This window comes from Oryctolagus cuniculus, chromosome 3 (genome assembly GCF_051225735.1).
Source record: "Oryctolagus cuniculus isolate XC-2025 breed Fujian yellow rabbit chromosome 3, ASM5122573v1, whole genome shotgun sequence".
In the NCBI taxonomy this organism is placed as follows: domain Eukaryota; kingdom Metazoa; phylum Chordata; class Mammalia; order Lagomorpha; family Leporidae; genus Oryctolagus; species Oryctolagus cuniculus.
The window spans coordinates 44,046,334-44,070,229 of record NC_142869.1 but is presented as its reverse complement, the minus strand read 5'-3'; the positions used below and the strand labels follow the sequence as shown (position 1 = coordinate 44,070,229).

General features: G+C 35.8%; 1 protein-coding gene across 8 annotated transcripts in view; it reads right to left on the bottom strand.

Annotated features, from left to right (window-relative positions):
• HECW2 (HECT, C2 and WW domain containing E3 ubiquitin protein ligase 2) overlaps positions 1 to 23,896 on the bottom strand; it is a 452,881-nt gene that overhangs the window by 52,522 nt on the left and 376,463 nt on the right. For all 8 annotated transcript variants that reach the window (XM_089330142.1, XM_089330141.1, XM_051849332.3 and 5 more), the window contains 3 exons: positions 22,360 to 22,456; positions 9,397 to 9,480; positions 5,424 to 5,533 (listed from right to left, as the gene is read on the bottom strand). In XM_089330142.1, the coding sequence (XP_089186268.1) occupies positions 5,424 to 5,533; positions 9,397 to 9,480; positions 22,360 to 22,456 (291 nt within the window). The remainder of the gene's footprint in view (positions 1 to 5,423; positions 5,534 to 9,396; positions 9,481 to 22,359; positions 22,457 to 23,896) is intronic.

Below are 23,896 nucleotides of genomic sequence, written 5' to 3'. Positions count from 1 at the left end.
ATAATCATATGCAAACCAAAGAATTCTAGCAGACAAAATATTTCAGATAACACAAGAAAAATGTTAGCATCAAACCCCTAGGCAACAGGAGCCTTTAAGAGTCCCAGTATGAGCCTAAGGCCCATATTGCTTTCACGACCAGCACTTGCTCTGCACTGGACAAGAGTTGGAGCTTGCCGTAATCCAATATGGCTCTAGGCTTTTTTCCTGGGATGGCTAACAGCCTTCAACTCTCCTGATGCAGTTAGAAAAACAAAAAGTAAACAAACACACAAAAATAAATAAATCTCTATGGCTTTTTTTTCTAAAGAAAGTCTTTGTTAGTGAATAAGAACAAACCATCAAATAATTTCTGGAATACTCCATCTTTTGGGACAAAGCTCAACACAGGAAATTAAGGGGAGAAAAAAAAAAAAAAAAACCTCCTAAATAGCTCTCCCAAAGCACTGAAGTCCTTCCAGTTTTTCTTAATTCTCCAGGAGTAAAAGGCCCTCTGGTCACTTCTTGAGATTGCTAATTCATTTATTGAAAACAAAAACATATGCTCTGATCTTGGCAAAAGTCTTGGCAATGACACAACTTATTAAAAAGGAAAAGCTGGGGCCAGTGCTGTGGCACAGTGGATTAACGCCTTGGCCTGCAGTGCTGGTACCCCACATGGGCACTGGATCAAGTCCTGGCTGATCCACTTCCAATCCAGCTCTCTGCTATGGCCTGGGAAAGCAGTGGAAGATGGCCCAAGTCCTTGGACCTCTGTACCCACTTGGGAGACCGGAAAAAGCTCCTGGCTCCTGGCTCCTGCCTTCGGATCGGCACAGCTCCGGCCATTGCTGCCAAATGGGGAGTGAACTAGCATATGGAAGACCTCTCTCTGCTTTTCCTTCTCTCTCTGTGTAATTGTGACTTTCATGTAAAATAAATAAATCTTTAAAAAAAGGGGGGGGGGGGCTGAAGGTCATGCCAATGACAAGCAGCCTGAAGGCTCTAGGGTTAAGGACAAGGGAGACCAACAACAACAACAAAAAAATCAAGTCTTTTCAGTTGACAGAAACAGTATCTGGGAAAAGAGGAAGAAAGAAGAAAGGATGGAGCAAGGGAGGGGAAGTGGAGAGAAAATGTTGGTGAAAAGAGTAGGAGATGAGGTAAGCAACTGGTAAGATGCTGTTGACTGTAGGAAGAGATAGAGGAAATGAGAATCCTATGGAGTCCCTTTATGAGTCGGGAGAAATAATGCCCTCAGCTCAAGACGACCTTCATCAGTGACCCACAGGGCTCTTCAGGCTCTCTCAGTCTCCCATACTCCTGATGGAAGTGACTTCATGCTGATCCTAGCTGCCAGGTAGTCCAGTCCTAGTCAATGAAAAACAGCCCTGTACTATAATTTGTTGGCACAGTGATCTCCTCCCTAAACCATGAAATATTTTCAGTGCTGTATATGGGAAAGCAAGGAGATTAAGTATTTGTTAAAGGGTTCCATCATATAGTAGGTTAAACAAACTCTCATGTAGTTAAAGTCATAGCTTTGGTTACCTGTAATATCCACATAAGAGATTACATCTCCAACAATGTTAGATAAATTAGGTGTTATTGCATTTAAATTCCTAGAAATGTGGAACTTAAATAAAGTTCTGAGTCCCACATTTGGCATTCCAAACCATATGGTATTTGGAAAGATCTGTTCCTCCTGGCATAGCTGAGGTAGAAATTGCCATTCTAATAGTCCTGGAATAACAAAATTTCACGTTTCAAAATTTTGACAAATTTTAGGTGAGAACTGTAACAGTTGCAAGAAGTAGTAAGTCAAAGTTTCCAAAGCCCCCCTCTCTCCTGTACTTGAAAAGTCATGTAAATGTGCTTGGAATGAGGAAAAAGTGTGGAAAGATTACCAGGTTTCTAGGCATTCTCAACAAAGATCATCAAAATTTATTATTGTCATAATTTTTATATTAGTCCCACACCGCAAAAAAGGGTAGAATCATAGAAGATGACAGATCAGACTACATAAAAAACATGTTTGAAATGTGGCTTTCAAAAAACCTTCTGGAATACTGGTAGAAGAAGTTATTTTATTCATAGAAACAGAAGATTCCTCCAGAAGGGAAATGAGGCTAGTAAGGCCTGCCCTTTTGCCATGTGGAATTCGTTAAGAGTTACGTCCATTGATATCAGGCAGTACATCCCAATTCCAAGATCAAACATAGCCCACGAAACAGACTAGGCCAAAAATATGGAGAGAATTCTTCCTGAAAATTAAAACCACCACGAACACTGCTAGCAATTTAGATATATTTGGATTACACATGTCTTTGGAAAATGTTTAACTCTAAAAAGTTTCCAGAAGGCATTTTATGACCACTGTGAATTACTCATGGGCATTTGTGATGCTAAATGAAGACATGAACTTAGTCACCATTTAGAATGTGCACACAGTCTTGAAGAATGCTCAGCGAGGCATCAGGAACGTGTCTTTGGAGGGCTTGGGAAAGAAAGAATCTGCTGATTCTTTCCAGTGGAGGATGGGCCACAGAAAAATCTTGGCATGTGCAAGAATCCACACTACTTCCTTTCCCTCCCCATACAACACCGGATAAAGGAGAGTTCATCTTAAACCTCACACCGGTTCTTACCAAGATAGTGTTAAATATCAGATTAGCCAGCTCTTAGATCAGGAAGAAAAGGAGCACATACTTTGTTATGAAATGGTTCCAAGCATGAACAAACTCTACTTCTCCGAATGAAATTTCCAGAGAGAAAGGAAAAAGGGATCAAATTAGTGTTTATTATATAGTTACGCTTAAGCCACCATGCAAGTTATTCTCCCAAAAATAACCACAGGAGGAGAGGTGATTATTACCAGGCCCATCTTACAGGAAAAGGAATTCAAGTTCAGGAAAAGTAAATGGACTAAAGTCACACCATTACCAAATGACTAAGGCCTGTTGTGAATGCCCGTCAGTTTCCCCCTACTCTTCTAAGCTTGCATGTATTACCAAAGATGTGTTTCCTTCATCCTGTCTCATCAAAACAGGTGCCTCTTTGTTCCCAAGTTGATCTGTGTGCTTCTGCCTACAGTGTTCTGCCTTCCCATGGGCCTGGGCTGCATTGATGGCTGCTGCTTTGCCTCATTCAACAAACCACCTTCCTTCCATCACATCCTGTGACCTCTGTACACACAGGCTCAACCTCCTATCCTAAAATCCCTTCTTTTACACTTCTTCTAATGTCTGCCCTATTTCGCTTTTGGTCTATCTCCATTCTTTGTGAAAAGATATTCTACACTCCTGTATTTTACATTGGGTATCACGATCCAGTTCACATCACAATCCCATTTATAGCCTATTACATCACAGCACTGACCATTTTCAACTTCATGATATTCACATCCAGTACCCTCTTTTCAGACCTCACTCTTCCTGAACACTTTGAGCACTTGATTCTCTTAACCAGTTCTCCTGGGAAACTGGCTCCTTTGAACAGGCCTTCCTAACTGTATTCCAAAATCTGTTGGTTCTCTTTCTTTCACTTGCTTCTCCACCTCGACTTATCCCTTAGATATTGGGGTGGTTCTTGTCACCATCCTCCTTGGTTCTTTTAATCTACACTCTGGGCTTCAGCTGACATTAAGACACTGAGTTCCCAGCTAGCAGTCTCCCTTGGCCCCATGACTGTCTTTTAGGGTTGTCTTTCAGAATTTCTCTGATGGCCCCCAAATTCCTCACAAAACATGTCCGAACCAGGCTCATGTGGCCTTTCCTCTCCAGCCTTACCTTTTTCCTTTCCTAGCGGTTGATGCTAACATCTGCCTGGTAGTCAGGGAGTAAGGACCCTCAAATCTGTCTGGCTCTTCCCTGTCTGGACTCAGCATCCTATATATCCCTTGAATTTATTCCCTTATCTCCATCTCCACTACCATGCAGCCTCTTATCATGTCTTCCAGGATAATGCAGCAGACCCAAAACTTTTTTTCTCGGACTCTAGTCTATCTTGTCATCTAATCCATGTCCCTATTTCCACCAATCTGATCTGCAGAAAACAGGATATCACTGGTGTTCCTTATTATAAATTCCCAGTGGCTTCATACAGACTACAGAGTAAGACTCCAATGACCAAACTGGCCATAGCCTACCTTTCGATCTGAGCTTTGAGAACTTTCCTTCACTTGTATGTATTAATTTACCCTGAACTATGAGTCTTTGTGTTTTCATGCTTCTGTGGCACAGCTTATACTACCACTTTGACTAGAATGTCCTTCGCTCTCTGGTCTGCCTGGTAATCCATTCATCACCCTTCCAGGCCCCATTTTACCCTGTTATTTCCATCTTTCCCCAAACACCCCAGCCTCATCCCTGGAGGGACAAGTGTTCCCACATTTATGTCCCCATACATCTCTTCATTACAAGACTAACTACAGAACTTTACAGAGCCATTATTGGCTCACTGCTCCATAATTAATCCTTCAAAGGCAAAAACTGTCTTAGTCATCGTTGTAGTATCAGGGTCTAATTTAGTGCTCAGAACATTGTTAGATGCTCAATTAATCTGTGTTAAATGAACAAATTAATAGACCTTTTTTCTGTTCACAGTATTCAATTAGGCTGTCACTTCATTACCATAGCAGTATGTGAAAGCACATGTTATAAATGAAGAAACATACAGCAGTTTTAGTTACACACACGGAGTTTAGATTTCTACTGAGATAGCTTTAAATTCTAACAGCTGTTCCAGTGTAGATAATATATTGCCTATGGTAAGGATAAATATAGCTGATATTCTGTTAACATCCTATTTACCCTCAAAAAACACTTATTTGCTAAGCTGAATTTTCTACTGTTCATTGACATCCACTCATCTGCCCCCTCATACCTTCACTTATAACTATCTCTTTCAAAAAGAGTTGTAACTTAACAAATTTGAGTGTATCTATCAATATGTTCTTTCTGTCCATCTATCACTATTCTTCCCATTTAAAGTAGTTAATAAACTTGGCAGGGGAATATATCCAAGGTTGTTAAACTGAATAATGTAAATTCTATATTATCTCTTGAGAGTTACATTACACATTATTTCTATTGTCTATCAAATGGTTTCCTAACTACCATTTTTTAAAATGCAGCAAACTAACACAGTATTTGGTTCCCTAATATTTTCCAGAATATATTAGGAATTAAATAATACAATAAAAAGTAAACTCTAAACCTGAGTATTCCATACCACTAACATTTATCTTTCTATTCACTATTTTTCTTCTGAAATCTCAAGGGAAACAAGCCACTTTTATGAGACAGCAAAGACCATGCAACAATGCACCTGTGGTAACATTAAAGATGCATCCAAAGTGTTCCCTTCCTGTGCTTTATGAAGGAGAGAGGTCTGACTTTAGGGTTCACTCCTGAGAATTCACTGTGAGCAGCAGGTAGACTTACCTGGTGAGTTCTGGGGAGATGACACCGGGGAGCCGCGGGGAGACTGACAGTAGCTGGGGTGGAGTAAGGCGTGTGGAGGCACATACGACATTATCTCTTCTTCAAATAAACTGTGGGAAGACAACAAACAAAATGTCTTAGCCAAAGAGGCACCTGCTTCCTTTCTCCCATAGGTAATCCTTGGCACAGACAGCTGGCTGTTATAACTTTTGTAAAACCTACAGTTATTTTCCTTTTTCACTACTAACTTTGGACACTATGATCTCTATTTTACCATTTTAATATATGGGTTTCAGTGTATATGTTTGTTTGAGAACAGTACCTGAGGTTTTAGATTTGGAAATAAGGTTCAAACACAATAGAAAATGTTGATTGAGAACCCATGATACATATACAAAGTATCTCCATTCCAAGGACTATTTGTCGAGGTCTTAGCCTTCAAAGAACTCTGGATTTAATTGGAGAATGAAGAGTAAAGTAAAATAAAACATCTCCCAAATAATTACAACTGCTAAATAATTAGATCCCTTGTTTACTCTGGCATTCTATTTTTTTTTTAGATGTGAAGATTTTGATTTTAGATTATTCAATTGATCTTTTCTCTTGCATATCAATATTTTGGTCTCTAATACACTCCTAAAAGATAATAGAGACCTGAGATCTTGGAATCCTAAATGTTTCATTAAATATCATAGTAAAGAAAATCACTGCTGATAGGACTAAGCTAAAACAAATAATCTTGCCCAAAGAGCAGAAATATATTTATTTTTCCTCAAATTTATTCAAACCTAAAAACTTGTTACATTTTCAGAAACCATTCACTAGAAATCACTACAGTTTAATCCTGCCAAGATTTAAGAAAAGACGATTCTCAACCAAGCTAATGGCTGAGCACAGTTTTGGTTGTTTTAACAGAGGGAGGGTGTGCTACTGGCATCTGGTGGGTAAAAGTCAGGAGCTGCTGGACATCCTATAATACAAGGGATAATTCCCTGAAAAAAAAAAAAAAAAGGAAAAGAAGAAGAAGCAGGGAGGAAGAACAGAACTCATCTATCCCCAAGTATCATTACTACTAGAGTTGAGAAACCTTCAGATACAGCAGTGCAATAACAACCTGGTAATTCTTCCTCTGGTTCTTCATCCACATGTACACCCCTGCAAGACCACTGCAGCAAAAACATTCTACATGATTTGAAGCTACCATTGTACCTTTAGACTATAAGTCAAAGTCACTTAAACAGCAGTGGTAAATAATCTTACCTCTAATACAAAATTAAGCCCTGAAATATTTAGCACTCTTTTTCAATAAATCAATAACTATCAGAATAACAAATTTAAAATTAGTTGCTAAGCGAAAGTCTCATGGAATAGTTGATACCCCAAAGATATAGTAACCTATAGCTTAATTTGTTAACAAGTAGAAAGCAGCACTCCTCAGACATCTACACTTCTGTTCATAACATTTATTCTTTAATATATATAAATATAACCAATAATCAGAAATCATGTATATCAAAAGATAAATTTCTTTAAATAAAAAGTTTAATACATAAAAGAGAGACTATAAGACACTTGATGTACATCACCTAGGATTAATAAATATTAATTACCATTTTTTCATAAATAAATAGATACATAAATAGATCTGCATATATCTGACTCCATATATCTATGTAAGTGTGGATGTCATCCATATGTATATATGAAGTCCCTTTTATTCTCCTCTCTCATGATTTAACAGGAATACTTCCTTCCATAAATTTATATTTTATAACATATGTGTACAGATAAATAATATATAGTGTTTATAGGTTGTTAAAAATCACATAAATGTTATGTAAGCATACTCATATGCTTGAGATTGTTTCTATTCAATAATACAGTTCTGATGTCAAAGCAGATACATAAGGAAATAATTTATTCCTTTCACCTGCTTTATAGTAGACCATTCTATGAACATATACTTTAGTTATCCATACCTCTTTTGAGAAATATTTACTTGGTACAATGAACATATTTTAGGTCAACTTTTGTACATGTAAAAATAATTTCCTTGTATAAATAAAGTATATATATATAAAAGTAGATCTGCCTAGTCACTATTATTTAAATGCCGTTTCAACTATACGTGGTAGCGTCAATTTGTACTCCAAAGATGTAGAAAATATAATCCCACAAAGTACAAACCATATTATGGCTCCTCTATCTCATTTGGTATTATCAGACTTTTTGATTTTTACCAAATAGTGTGAAACAATGTCTCATTATTTTAAATTGTTTTTTCTTATTTTTAGCATGTTTCCTTGAATTTAATGGCTAGTCATTATTCAAGGTTTATGAAATGCCCTTGAAATCCTTTATCTACTTTTCCTTTTAGGCTATCTTAATTTGAAGGCATTCTTTATGTATTCATGACATTTTTACTTTATGTATTGTGAATATACCCTTCCAGTTTATTACTTTTCTTTATGCTTTTATTTGTAGTATCTTCCACTATAATAATTTTAAATAGTCATTTCCTATATAACATAGAAAATTTTTCACTTAAATTAGTGACAATCAAGTCCATTTAAACCAGAAGTAATTTCTTTTTACAGAAATAGACAAAATATAGAAAAGACAAAAAGTCTTTTGCTACATATATAACAAGTACCCTGTTTGAGTTTATATTCACCAATTCAAATTACTCTAACACAAAGGAGAATAAAATATAAAGAACTGATGATATGATTAAAATCCAACATTTTCAATAATCCTTAAATATTTTATTAAGCTTTCATATGTAATACATTGGTTTTTGTGTACTATTATTAAAATAATAAACACATTTGATCAGAGGAAGTAAAAGTCTAGAAATGCTAATGATTACAGAACTATTATCCACACATTAAGTTTTTATACTTCTCCAAAGTCTCCTTAGCTTCCAAGTACATAGTTATTTTACCAAACAAGGGGAAATGCAGTCTTATTCTTTATATATGAATGAGTTTTCAAATACACAACCACATAACACATCTGCAACAGGTCCTGTTCATAGTCTAGTGAAGTTTCTACAGAGAGTGATTACATTCTTTTGAATTACACTTCAATTACATGGTAAAGGATAATAACTTTCTGGTAAAAATCAAGGGGGTAGTCAGAAATATGGGAATAGATACGGTAACTATCAAGTGGAGAGTTAGAAATGGTTAGGGTCAAGCTCATCATGAAAAACAGAAATCAGGTTGTTAGCACTTAGGGATAAATAAAACATTATTTGAATAGTTCAGCATACCATTCCTTTCAACTCTATGGAGGTTATGGAGTAGGTATCTCAATTACTGGGTACAGCAAAGCATTACTTTTATTTGGCTTGCTTACATTTTAGGGGTAATACTAAAACTAAGAAAGACTTTTGAAAGCTAAAGTTTTCCCTCTACACTACTCTAAAATTTAAAACCAAAGCTAGTCTAACATCAAGGGAAAAAATAAAATTTTTCAGTTTTATGAAGGACTATCAAGATGGCATGAGTACCAGTGATCAAATTTCAACTTTCTGATCTGATTTCCCAAACCCAAACTCTAAAAACAAAGAAATGTCTTGCATCAAAAATAGGAACAAAGCACATTTTGAGGAAAAATATTTGAAAGAAAATATAGAATGATTTCCCTTCTACACTGAAGGGTAAACTATGTGTACTATATTTAGATACCTTCTGTTCCATTCTCTGAGTGTGTCAATTCATTCATTAGTCTGTACAACTTTTCTTTCACCAACACTTCCTTTACCAGCAAAGTAAAAATAGAATTAAACAGATTTCAAGAATAACAAACACAATCTGAAACAAACTATCACTAAGTCAGCATCCTAAATCTTCAACATGAATATGTCTTTAAGAATAAAGGAAAGACATTTTTAGGTTACCTATTGCCATTAACACTCCATAATACCCAATGACAGGAGACTTTATATTGTAAGACTGTTGTCCCATACCTGAGCAACATGACAAGGTCTGCATCACTTGAGAGACGCACCAACCCTGGGGTCCCTTCAGTTCGGATAAACTGGATCTTCTCCCTATTCAAGCAAAGAAATAGCTCAAAATATATGTGGTAGGCTTTTGGGACATAACTCTGTGGTAAAACTGATTTTATAATGGTAATTTTTTTGTTATTTATTAATTGGCACTTATTGTGTAATACCCTAGGAACATACGTCCAAGAGACTTGGTCCCTGCCTTGAAGAATGACCTTGTGTGTTTCAAGATCTCCCAATTATAACACTGGGGAAAATAGATAATTTTAGTACTGTGATTATTTTGTTCCCTGAGTACTACAAGAAGTAGTAATACCATTCAACCATAAAACCAGTCCCTGCTTTGAGTTAAAGCTGGTTGTGGGTCTGAATTAAGCTGTGGTCATAGGATGATCCATCCTCTTCCAAAAAATAGTCAGGTTCACCCCTCACTGTTCCAAAAAGGGGTTGCATGGGTATATTTATCTGTTTTCCTAATGGTGTATCTTTAAGTCATATGTGATGAGTGCATTACTACTTTGAAGCAAATATTATCTATGCATTATAACAAGTATATTCAATATAAGTGTATATAGCTTTTAAAATAAGCGAAAAACTCAAATACTTTTGGCTACTACAGTTGCTGAAGTAGATTGTGTGTAGACCTGTGGAAATGTATAAGTATATACATGTGCATATATATAAACACAATGTTACTTCTACTATTATGACACTCATTTTTCTTTTTGTTTTATGAGTCACTGTCATCTTACTATTTTCAATGAATTATATAAATATCATTTCCATAAAAATTCCCCAGCTGTTTCCTCTTATTTACATCATGCTATGTCAAAGCAGGGCTATCAATTTTTATAAGACGAGGAAAAATCTACAGTACTGAAACCATTTCATTTGATTGAAACAGAAAGGCCAAAGCAAATATGCAAGTTTATTCTGAGTGCTAAGGAGACAATAATCAAATTACTGAACTCTGAAGTAAATACCAACCTCTAATGTAAATATGTATTCAGATTTAGTTCTTATCTATAGAGCATTTTACTTTTCCATTTGCTGTTTTTCATCGATTCCCACTGCATTTTATATTTCTAAAATCTGAATTTTCTTAAGGTTACTTACTGGTCTGAAAGCAAGGAGGTAGAAGGCAAAGTTTAATTGTTCAGATGAAAACTTCCCTAATGTATAGAAAACTCAATTAATTTGCCCTTAACTATACATTATACAATGCATGATAAACATTTTAGTCTTTATTTTCTCCTAGCTAGTATCAGTTTGCATAATATTTTTGCATATTTCAGCTTGAAGGCTTGAACCAGGCCAAATATTTTCTTCCAAGTGTTAGAATCCTATGCCTGAGGCACATGATGGAAAACAAGGCCCATTATCTGGAGAATTTTTTTTTGATAAGAGATTGAAATGTTGAAATTAAGACACAAAATTATCTTGGAGAGAAATGAACTGAACCAAAAAGTACTCTTACAAGGGTCAATAAAAATATGCTTTGAGCTTGAAGAATCAAAAGCTATCTCCAACAAATAGGCAGTTTATTTTCTCAGTCTACATCTCGATGAATCCCGGCAAGTAGAACAAAACCCACAGACAGGCTGAGCACCCTCCCATCTCCCTTTACTAGAGCTAAACACAATGGGTTGAACGATGGTAACGATATTATGCTCTGGACAGTGGCTTTTAGGCTTCCTGTGAATAAGAAAACCATCATAGCTCCCTGAGTCACAAGGATGACAGAGTGAGGAAAGGAAAGCGAGAAGGCGCCAGAGGAAGTATGCCAACTGGGAAACTTTTCATCACTTTTCAGATACTAGCAACTAGGCAGTGAAAGCAACTGATCTTATTTTTCATGCAAGAACATACCAGAAGGCAGGCGGAGACTAGTTTTCTACCAGGCCAGTTAATATATCACAATGACAAGCTATGGGTCATATGCTTCCAGAAACCACACTGGAACATGTTATCTGATGTACCTCACGCTACAGGTACTTTCTTATACCACTGTTCGCTCATTCATCAGCACACATTTTCTGAGTCCTCACTTAAGTGCTGGACGTGGGACCACACACTGGGAATCCATCAGAGAGTAAAACAAAATCCCTAGTCAAGAAGCATGTGGTGCAGTGGACGAGAATGGCAACTGGCAATTCTAGTACTATGTGAAAATATTAACCTGTCTGTTCATTTAACTGAACTCTATTTACCCTTTATACCCGCTCCTCTGGTCATTTAAATGTGTCATATAGAAACAAAGAAGGCATTCCTTTATCAACTGTCACAGAGCAGATCAAGGCTGAGGAAGAGAGAAAAGTCACTAGACATCTGAAGTGTCACCAATCTTTTCTGAGAAAATAAAAAAAGGAACCCCTTGTTGTTATTAGGTGTTTACCCAATATTTTGTAGACCAGTGTTTCTCAACCTGGTGTCCTTGTCTAACAGTAATCTGCAGACATAATCTCAAATTCTGCAAGAAGCTTTTGTGTTTTCATGTTGATGTTCAAAAAGACTAAAATGAGATAAGTGTATTTAGTTTTTACTTACTTTGTATATTTTTTCATTCTATAGTTCACAAAAGCTGTTAGCATAAGTGCATTCCTTTTGAAATACAAGTTTCCTGATGGCAGAAATCCTTACTCCTTTATCTTTGTGCTCCTCAACTACCAAGTAGTGCATGGTACTGTGCACACAATAAGTGCTTCCTAAAACGCAAGTCAGGCACCTGACCAACTAATGCCAAAATAACAGGTTTGGCTCCTAAAAATTTCCCTTAGTGGTATTTGGAATAAACAGCCTTGCTACCATTTTTTGCTGAAGCCAAAAAAAAAAAAAAAAAAATCCAGAAGCTGGTGTCAGATTATATACTAAAACAGAATCTACTATTAAGGGAAACCCAGAGAAGGCACAGAAGCATTCCCTTGGTGAGAAAACTCCCAACTGATAAAACAAGATGCTAATCTGCATAGTGATGACCTCAGGAAAGTCTCCCAGGACTCTCACAAATCTAGGCCTCTGTAGCCACTTCCCCCATCACCTCCACCTCCCTCTGGAAGATCAGCTCTGGCAGAAGATCATTTGAGGACAATAAACAAAGTCTCAAGGTTGGAATTCCCACAGAAACCGACCAACATTTTGGCGCAGTTAAAGAGGAGCACGGGTTCAGGAACAATCAGAAGCAGTTTTGCTCTAAACCGCAAAACACTGGATTGCAGACCAGGGTTTCTGCAGACACAGTTCAGTGACACATTCACAAATACTTAGGTTTCTAAAAACGCCTGAGGGAAGTTTTAGAGAAGTACTCCTGACTTCCCTAACAGTAAAATGTCAAGAAAAGAAAATTAGCATTGACCATTCATACTGATTATTACAGTCAGAAGACACTGGCTGACTTGATGGACAGAACCAAAAAGTAGAAAGTTTTTTCTTTCATTTCCCACTATATAGCTTACATTTGAAAATTCAAGTCCATTGCGATCATGTGATTCTTATAGATACCTAGAAGTGAAATGAACTACCCACATGACTAGGGGCAAAATTTGTCATAAATGGATGTAAAGTATCCCCTTGCTAGGAACTTAGAGAATTACTTAATTCTCTTAGGTTGTTTCCTCATCTTAAAATCAGCATAATTACAGAAGGTAAAGAAAATACCTAGCCTGGAGCCTGTATAGTAAGCACACAAAAATTTTAAACTACTGAGAATATTATTAGAAATGCCTCCTAATTCTGTATTCATTCTTCAACAATCAGCATAACTACTGAAAAGAAAGCCAAACTAGATTTCTGGTGACCCAAATCCTTTTGCTGTTTTCTGTTGTTAGCAAATTGTTCTAATCATGTTGTTCATCTTAGCTTATTTCATGAATATTTACTGAGTATTTCTATGATCTATAATAACCTTTCTATAAAATGGAAGCAATGTTGTATCAAAGAGATAATACATATGAACGGTCTACATGTCTCATAATTCAGTGGATAATGGGAAACATTATTCCCAAATGAAATAAAGTTCTACATTCATAAATAGCCCTCCCTTATCTACATTTTTTGCTTCCATGATTTCAATTCCCCATGGTCAACCATAGTCTGAAATTATTAAGTGGAAATTTCTAGAAATAAATAATTCATGTTTTAAGTAACTTTTACTATCATATATCGTTATAATTGTTCTATTTTACTATTAATCATTGTTGTTAATCTCTTACAGACCTAATTTGTAAATTAAACTTTACCATGGGTGAATATACACATAGGAAATACATAGCATATATAGGGTTTGGTGCTACATATGATTTCGGGCATCCACCGGGGATTTTGGAACATATCCTCTGTGGAGGAGGAAGCACTACTGGGAAACAAAACCATTTCGTATTCCATAAGAGGAATTCACACAAAAGCATCTACCATTCTCACAGTTGGAACCCAAAGTCCATTATTCTAAAGAATTAAGACCTAGGAATATACTGGAATGCTAACCTACAGAGTGATGGTCACATTTTCTTATGAATTATGATAATTTTTTCTGAATTTGGTAACAAGAATTTCAATTTTAAACATACTCAGGACTTTAAAATATATTATGTTATTATTTTATTCTTAAAAATACATACACAAAAACACAAAATATACATACCAAAAAACCCACAAAAATTAGTTACTATGAAACACTTGGAATGGGAAAACCAGCTGCATAGCTCATAAAAGGATTATTGGGATAAGGTAGTATTTTCCAAACAGTAACATAAACATCAAGGCAAAGGAAAAAATAACTTGAAGTACCAATCTCTGGAAAATAATACTAAAAAAAAAAAAAACTTGGTAGTTGCTTATATTTTGGCAATCAATAAAAAAATTCCACCTACAACAAAAACATGAAACATTTTGTCAAAAAGCATTCAGTTACTACATAAAGAAAATAAGAAATATTTATTTCAAGAAGTAAAAAGATTGAAGACATGAAAATATAGTTGTAGAAGAAAAAAGGACAATTGTAAATATTTAATTGTACTCAAATTAATTCAAAAATAAAACATAATATTAATCAAATCCTAATGTAATTGAACATTATTCAAAATCATCTCAATACCCAAGATAATGCTATGTTTTAGAGAAATTTAGCTATCAAAATAAATAACTGCTATGATTTTTTGGGATATAAAATACATAGTAGAATATACAAAGATACATCAACTGCTACATTAAAAAGATGAATTCTGTGTCTTTATGTAGGTCACTCTGAGTAACAGAAATATAGCTGCTTGCCCACTGGAATAGTTTAAAGTGTTATTATTAATTCTCAGTTATACATATGGTCTCTGAAATTGATTCACTTAATAAATGCTTATCAAACATCCATTACATGCAACAATGTGAGAAGTCCTATTAGGATTAAAAAGATGAGCAAAACGCAGAAACTAACTTCATATAGCTTATACTACATTTGGGATACAAGTATATGACAATAAATATGGTAGGAAAGCACAGATATTTTTAAATATTTTAAGTGTATGCTATTTCCACTGTAATTTATAAAAGTAAGACACATATCATATCCAGTTCTCCAGTACACTGGCATTATGATGGATTTACAAACAATGTTTTCTGTGTAATGTATCTCTTCCTCCAAAGAATCTGAGGGTAATAACTTATTCAATGTGAAATGTTAATAGTAGCCACTTGTATGCAGGACAATGTGCAGTAAACAAGGTAATTTTAATTTAAGCAACACTGATGCTATGTCAGTTTTTCTGAAGAGAGTTTTCATTACTATCTAAGTCTGCTGCTAGAGGAAAAAAAAGAGAAAAATACTAACAGAGGGAATTCTTATTTTGTTTTCTTTGTAAGAAATACTTCTGTTTCACTAATAATTGATGATTCACTATAATACTAATAATAAATACATGTAAAAACTGATTTCATTAAGAGCATTTTATCCTATGTTAAGCGATACTCAGTGTTCCTTATGATTTTAGAAATGGACTAATTATGCTTGTGGGTTTGGGGAAATCATAGAGGCTGGATTCAGTATTATTTTGCTTTGGTCCACAGAGACTCCATATCTGACCAACTACCAACAAAAGGCAACATTTTACCACATTGTTTTCTTGATAACTGAAACAAAAATAAATGGCAAAATAAAAAGCAAAGATTAACAACTAAAAAGATACAACTAAAACATGTTTATTCCTCATGTGAGAAAAGACTTGAAAACCCTGTTTTATCAGCAAGCAAACATTTTGAAGAAATATCTAGTGGATAAAAATATTTACAATTTGGGAACCTCTCAGTTATATCAGGGAACCATATTTACAGGAAAACAATTTAACAAGTACTTGTTTGTGCTATTCTGAAAAGTATGTAAACTAATTTTGGCTATTAGAATTCTTGTTTGGTGACTTCTTATGTTAAGTAATTGACTAATCAGTATTTTTAAAACTAATAGTTCTGTAGTTATGGCAGTCTATCCATGAATATACCAAAAGTACGTATACATCTAGAAATTAACATGTCTGTTTAAATAAAATATGAATGGCAATTGTTCCTTTTGCAGAAGTCACAGAACAGGGAACAATACCCCAAATCTCTCATTAGAACTTCTAAGTCACAGCAGGGTGACTACAGTTAACAGTAATTTAATGGATACTTAAATAATAGCAAGAGGAGAGGATTTTAAATATTCTCAGCACAAAGAAAGGATGGAGGAGATGGCTGTGCTAATTAACTTGATTTGATCATCACACATTTTACATATATTTATCAAATAATCATGCTGTACCCCATAAATACATACAATTATTAAAATTTTAATTTAAAATAAAACTAACTGCTTGTGATGTCTTCTGTCTAGGCATGAACTAATCAAGTCTGGTTTTACCATACATGTAAAAGACTTTAGAGTAAAGTTCCCCATCGAAAACTGTATAGGGACCAGTGCTATGGCATAGCTGATAAAACCGCTGCCTGTGGTGCTGGTATCCCATGTGGGCACCGGTTCGGTTCCCAGCTGCTCCACTTCCAATCCAGCTTTCTGCTAAGGCCTGGGAAAACAGTAAAAGATGGCCCAGGTTCTTGGGCCCCTGCACCCGCATGGGAGACCCAGAAGCTCCTGGCTCCTGGCTCCTGGCTTTGGATCAGCTCAGCTCTGGCCATTGTGGCCATCTGACGAGTGAACCAGCAGATAGAAAATCTCTCTCTCTCTCTCTCTCTCTCTCTCTCTCTCTCTCTATCTCTATCTCTCTCTGTCTATGCCTCTATCCCTCTCTAATTCTGCCTTTCAAATAAATAAATAAATCTTAAAAAAAAAGAAAACTGTGTAAAAACAGCTTTAGAAAAATATTCCACCCAGATGATAATCATGGAATGAAAGAGATCCTAGCTGCAGTTCAATTAGATTCACAGGACCACATGTTTCCACTTACAGGTATGGTCGGTCTCAGGAATAGGGATTTTGAGAATTAGAGTAAGTTTAGGGGCAAATTACTTTAAACTGTGTCTCATGGTACAAGGAATAAGTGAGGACTACTAATATAATTATATATATACATATATATAAAATTCACGGTATGCCTTCTATGCTTACACAATAGCAAGTGCTTGATATATATATACATATAATATATACACATTATATATATATATGTCCTTTTAATCTTCAAAGAAATCCCACAACTTAGAAATTTCTATCTTCACTTTACAAACGACAGTTACAACTTGGAAGGTCGTTAAATGCCACATTCAGTCACCTAGTGAATAATTTCAGGGTGAGAATCCAAGCCCAGGTCTGTCAAGGCCCACATTTGAGCTCTTAGGATCAAAACCTACTATCTGACCATTACTGCTGGTCTCCCAGGGAGTTATACCCGGGAACCAGATCATTCCACTGGCTTTGACTATGTAGTGTGAATTCATTATTTTAAGCAAGTATCCTTAACAATTCTATTATTATCCTGATGTAAAACCATAGAAAAATCTCAATCTAGGTTTCCCATTATTGAAATTTGGTACAAAAAAAGATCAAAAGATTGCCATGTTGGTCCAGACATCTGAGTGAGCAGAAACAAATCAGAGGACTGAGAGAGAGAGAGAGCAAATCTTAACAGGAAAATGCATAAGGACTCACAGATGTAAATTCATGCTATTTATACTAAGCAGTTAGATGTTAACTGAGATTAATTATTTCTACCCCAATATTAAATATAGAAAAAAATTGCTATAAAGCTAGATGAGAAATAGGTTAGAAATTTTGAAATCTGGGGTTTGTTTTATGTAGGATAGTTTTTGCAAACTTTTAACTCTTTTTAAATTTTTTTAAAAGATTCATTTGTTTATTTGAAAGAAGAGTTAGAGAAAGAGAGATCTTCCATCTACTGGTTCATTCACCAAATGGCTGCAACAGGTAGGGCTGTGCCAGGCCGAAGCCAGGAGCCTCCAACTCTGTCTGGGTCTCCCATGTGGGTGGCAAGGGCCCACGTACTTAGACCATCTTCTGCTGCTTTCCCAGATGCATTAGCAGGGAGCTGGGTTGGAAGAAGAATAGTCAGGACCGGAACTGGTATTTATATGGGATGCCAGTGTTATAGGCAGCAGCTTAATCCACTGCACCACATTTATGGCCCCAGAAATTTTTATTTTTATTTAAATTTTTATTCCATAAAAGTCTGTATTGTTTAATAATTCCAAAATGGGTAAATATTATTTTTAAACAAGAAAAGATGGAGCAAAATTAAACTACAATAAAACTTCAGGACTCTTAAAATACCATAATGGTGAATCCTAAGACACATCCATTTGCCTTTTATAGCTCAGAATTTCTTGACTTTCAAGTTACTGAATTTACTAAAAACATAAAATGTGGGATGGTCTTATTTACACAGATGAAAAAAGATCTCATTCTCATGGCAAGGGAATCCGTGTAGAAAGCATTCAAAGGGGAGTTAGCTTGGTGCCCAGAATAATTATCATCAATGCCTGGGGAGAGTGGGAGGGGTCGAGAGTAGACGGCTGGACAATGAGAGAGGAATCTCAGATTTCAACTCAGGTTATGACATCAGATGCTTTTTCATAACACAATATTGTATAAACACCAAAACCAAACATTTTATTGCATGCACATGTATTATATCATTTTGAGGTTGTTTTTAATTATTATTAAAGGTTGCTTTTAACAAGTTTTTCTGCATTTAGATACACTATTTACTACATTCTGTTTCAGTTTTTATTTTCTATGTCACAGTATATAAACATTTTAGTATGAGTAATCACACTCCCAATGAGAACCAAAGATAGTATATAATAATATATAATAATCCAATGGAATACTACTCATTAGAGGTAGTACCAAATTCTGATTTATTTATTTACTTATTTATTTGAAAGTTATTTTCAATGACACAGAGAGAGTTAACGACAGAAAGACCCTTTATCTGGTTTACTCCCCAAATGCCCACAACAGCCAGGTCTGGGCCACGCCAAGGTCAGGAGACAGGAACTCCATCAGGTCTTCCCCATGGGGGCAGGGACTCAAGCACTTGGGCCGTTTTCCACTGCCTTCCTAGGCGGAAGCAGGCAGGACTCAAACCAGTACTCCAATGTGGGATGCCAGCATCACAAGTGGTGGTTTAACCTATTGCACCACAACGCCTGCCCCATGTTGCTACCCACTTTTGATGCTGATTTTTCTCATTTGGAAAATAAGTTTCTTCTAAGATTAAAATGTAGAAGGAGAAAAGAAAAGCTTGGTGTCATTCACAGTTACACAACAGATGAAGTTGGAAAAAGCAGTGATATAAATACAGCCGTTGAAAGTAAAAGCCATGTCCTATTGCATGGAAAATCACAGTCATTCCACAGGGAAAGATAGACATGTGAACTCTTATGGAAGAAAAAGCTATATACAGACACAAACTAAATAAATTGCTTATTCTTCTCTGTTTTAGGAGGAATTACAAGAAAAACCCAGAGGTTCTCAAGTCATATCATTTATTTCCCCTTTATTTCATAGAGAAAATAAGCACGGTTCTTTCTCTTGAGTGACTGTGCCACAGATGAGGAAGAACGTATATAGAGTTACCATGGGATTGGTGACCCTTGCCCAGGTCCAAAGTAACCTCTGACACACAGATTACCCAGTATCTCTATGCCACACGTAAATCTGTTATCAGAAATATCATTAAAATGTGAGATTAAATATCTCCAGCTGTTTCTCTGCATTTGTGAGAATACTGATTACAATGCAATTTTAATTATATGAAACAGAATGTTCTTTCATATATATGAACTTCCTCTTATGTTGTTAATGATAAGCAAAATGCTTAACTACCAAAAACTTTGCAAAAAATCAAAGTGCAGTGTGATACACACTCAGGGTAAGAGGATCAGCATTCTCTCGTTGGGTTAAGCTCCTGCTTCCTTCTGCTTATTACTGCTGCATAGTCTTTCCATGGTCAAATTCTGTAAACTTTTCAGAAGTTAGAGGTGGAAACATATTTCAAAGCCTATGAAATAATTTCTTAGCAAGAAATTACCATGTGAGATCTATATTAGAAGATTAATCTTCAGCAATCCTCACGAGATTGGAGACATTTAGACTGAAAAAGCAGAAACAAAACAAAACAAAAAAAAACACAAAAGTTGCCAACTGCGGTCAGTAGCTTTGCCTTTTGTCAGGATTTCTTCAGGTTTCCACAGCTCAATGAAGAGTAATGATCAAGTTAGGTGCCCAGTCAGGTGGACTCAATCACCTAATTTCTCCAATGGTGACGATTTAAAGATGTGTTAACTGCATTAAACAATAATGTGGAGTGCTAGTGCTGAGAGTAAGTGGAAAACTTCGTGTGTGTGTGTGTATGTGTGTACTATCTGGAGCTGTTATCCTGTGCTTAACAAAAGAGGAGAAATTTTGTTTGCCCTGATTTGAAATCTGGAATCTCTAAGATCTTTAATTAGAGCACTGAACAGCTCATTTCTACAATTTTATTAACTAAAACTTCCTACGCAAGACTTTCTAGTGGACTAGGGATTACTGAGTGGATGCCATTAAAAACAAACACACAAAATTCATACTTGGATAATTTTCTATAATCTTTTTGTGACTGAGAGGAGCATGCTTATGCTGGGGAAAGCACTAAAACTTGAGTTAGATGTTAACCCTGTGAAACTGTGATTTCTGTAATGTAAGCAACCCTTGTAGTGTCATATTTGAAAGCCTTTGGAAATTTTAGAAGTTAATGACAATCTTAAAGACATAATAAACTGAGAACATTGCAAGAGTTATTTGTTAATTAATTTATTTTTAAATATTTATTTATTTGAAAGGCAGAGTTACAGAGAGGCAGAGGCAGAGAGAAAGAGAGAGGTGTTTCATCCTCTGGTTCACTCCCCAGATGGCTGCAACAGCTGGAGCTGGGCCAATCTGAAGCCAGGAGCCAGGAGCTTCTTCCAGGTCTCCCACATGGGTTCAGGGGCCCAAGGACTTGGGCCATCTTCTACTGCTTTCCCAGGCCTTAGCAGAGAGCTGGATTGGAAGTGGAGCAGCTGGGATTCGAACCAGTGCACATATAGGAAGCTGGCATTGAAGGTGGCAGGTTTACCCTCTGCACCATAGTGCTGTCCTGGTAGTTTATTTTCCATCAACAAATAAATATATACAGTCACTAATTGCAAAGTGCTATTTTAGGTGTTTGAGCAGTAGAGAATCGATGAGTTGGACCAGATCCCTATTCATAAGGATTTTAAAATATACTCGAAAAGAAAGCATAAGGATTTGAAATATCAAAGCATGGAAGTTGAATAGTCAAAAGAGTACAAAGCACACTTTGATACACTACATGATTAATCATCAAATTAGTGTCTAGACCAGAGGTGATTACACCTGGCTGTGCCATGAGAATTACATGGAGAGATTTTAAGAAAATAATGCTTGGCCTCTATCCAGACTTCCTGAATTATATTTCCAGCCAAGGTGTGGGAAGATAATGGTATAAATTCAGAGAAGAGAGAAGAGATAGAAGGGGTGAGGCTTGGAATTTTGAATTTTATAAAGCTCACTTTGGCACAAATGAACCAGTGTTTGATAAACACTGCTGTGGGCCAGGAGGGTACCATTGGGAAAATATATTTACGCCTGTACAGGTAACATGCAGACCAAATGGGTTATGTAATATTTTCAGCAGAAACTCCTTTTTCCACACCTATTGATGCCTAGCACACTGAAATTGAGACAGTCTATGCCAGATCATGAGTGAGAGTCCATAGCAGAGTTGAAAGATTTCAAGGAGGGGGAACTTGCACTAGGCTTTACAAGAAAGATCTCTCTTGTTAAATTTAGATGAGGAAACTTGCCAGAGAAGAGGAGCAGCCTGTCTTCAAGAAAATAAAACCTGGCTTCAAGCACAGTACATTGAAGAGTTGTTTAGAAGACAGGGTTCATACAAGGGAATGTTGGACTAAAGATCCGACTTACTACTTGTGTTCCCCTGTGGGGTGTGTGTGCGTGCGTGCATATGTGTGTAAAAATGTGAATACCAAGTCTAAGACTTTACCAATTTTAATTCAATAAACTCTGTTATTTTGGTTTATTCAAGCTATATTTCAAAAGGATAGTGTCTCATTATTTTAATTATACTCTGAACATCTACACATCGATGATGCATTGTGGCTATACGTTTTTGTTTGTTTTTCATATCCCTTCTTTAAAGAGAATTCTAGGTGTTTTGGTTGAGCTTATTCAACTCTTATACTTAATAGAGAGAAGCCAGTGTTACAATGACTTGATGTTGATGACACAGAATACTTGTGCACAATATGCCTTTGTAAAGAATGCTAGAAGAAAAAGAGTGAATTCCCAAGGTGATTATCAGTGTTACTAAGACTTAATGGTTGAAACTTAGGCACCTTGAAGCAAGTGAATATTACAGTTACCTGAGTGAGTGATTCCTAGTGAGATCAGGTTGACGCTCCTGTAGAATTTCAAAGATATTGGGTTGACGAAGAAATGCAACAATCTTGTCATTATAAGCTGAAAAATATCAGAAAAGATAACTTTTTTTAGAAAATTTGTAATTTATTTTCTGGCTATGAATCCAAACTTTTAAAAATCTGGTTTTTGGACAAATATTCCTTGTATTCAAGCTCACAGCTTAGAGCTACAGTTTAACTACTACTATATTACATTCTAATTTGTATCTAACCTATTATCTGATTATTAGAAAACATCTGGTGGAAATGGTTTATTAAGCATTTTTTAACAAAATTTTATTTATTTGAAAGTCAGATTTATAGAGAGATCTTCCATCTGCTGGTTCACTCCCCAAATGGCTACAATGGACATGGCTGGTTCAAGCAGAAGCCAGGAGCCAGGAGCTTCTTCCAGTTCTCCCATGTGGGTGGCAGGGGCCCAGATGGTTGGGTCTTCTGCTACTGCTTTCCCCAGGCCATTAGCAGGGAGCTGAATCAGAAGTGGAGCGGCTGGGACACAAACCCATGCCCACATGGGATGCCAGCATCACAGGCAGGCCGCTTTATTCACTATGCTACAATAACAGACACTACTTACATATTTTTATTAAACCCATTTGATCAGCCCCATATTTATGATATTTAGTTCACCAGGAATACTGCTGACATTGATCACTTTAAGCTTACCAGGATCAACCTTACAACAAATGGTAAGTCAGAAGTAGAAAACCATCTTCTGGTCAAACTTCTGATTGAGTATCAGCCAGACAGAGGTTATGAGTCAGAACCAGAGTTGTCAAACTATAATAGTTGCCACTGACAGCTATGACTAAAATGCAGAAGACAGAGCACTCCCAAACTCTATGTGGAAATAAATAACATTAAGCCCCAAATAGTTCTTCACCAAACCAACAATATCAACAGTTATAAGTATCATCATCATCAACCATGTACAAAATATGTTTTTAAAATAACCACTATATCGTAGTCAAGTCTGGATGAAAAAATTTAAAAATAGCTAATTAAAGTTTACTAAGGACCTATTAATATTGCTCTTGTCAAGAAAATAATTTTTAAAATGATTCAGTTTGGTTATACTTATTAATAATCGGAAGGAGGCACAAATTCACAGAAAACAGATTGATTCTCAAACAAGAGAGATCCTGGTGCAGTCAACAATTTTGTTTATAACTATAACTAAGAAATATGCTTTCCTAAAAATAACAAGCAATTAAACAAAAGTATGCTTCAGTATTTATGTATCAACTCAAATTTTAGCTACATCACACTATCTATATATATTTTAATGAAATATGAAAAAGACGTTTTAATAGATACTATCTGCTAAAATGGAATCCCACTGCTAACTCAGAGTTTCTCTAAATTAACATTTCATAACACATGAATAATGGAGACACTTTTGTAATTGAATTGAAGTTTATATTCTACCCAAGAGCAGAGACTTGATAAATTTTAAGCAAAAATTGTATAGTATTTTAAA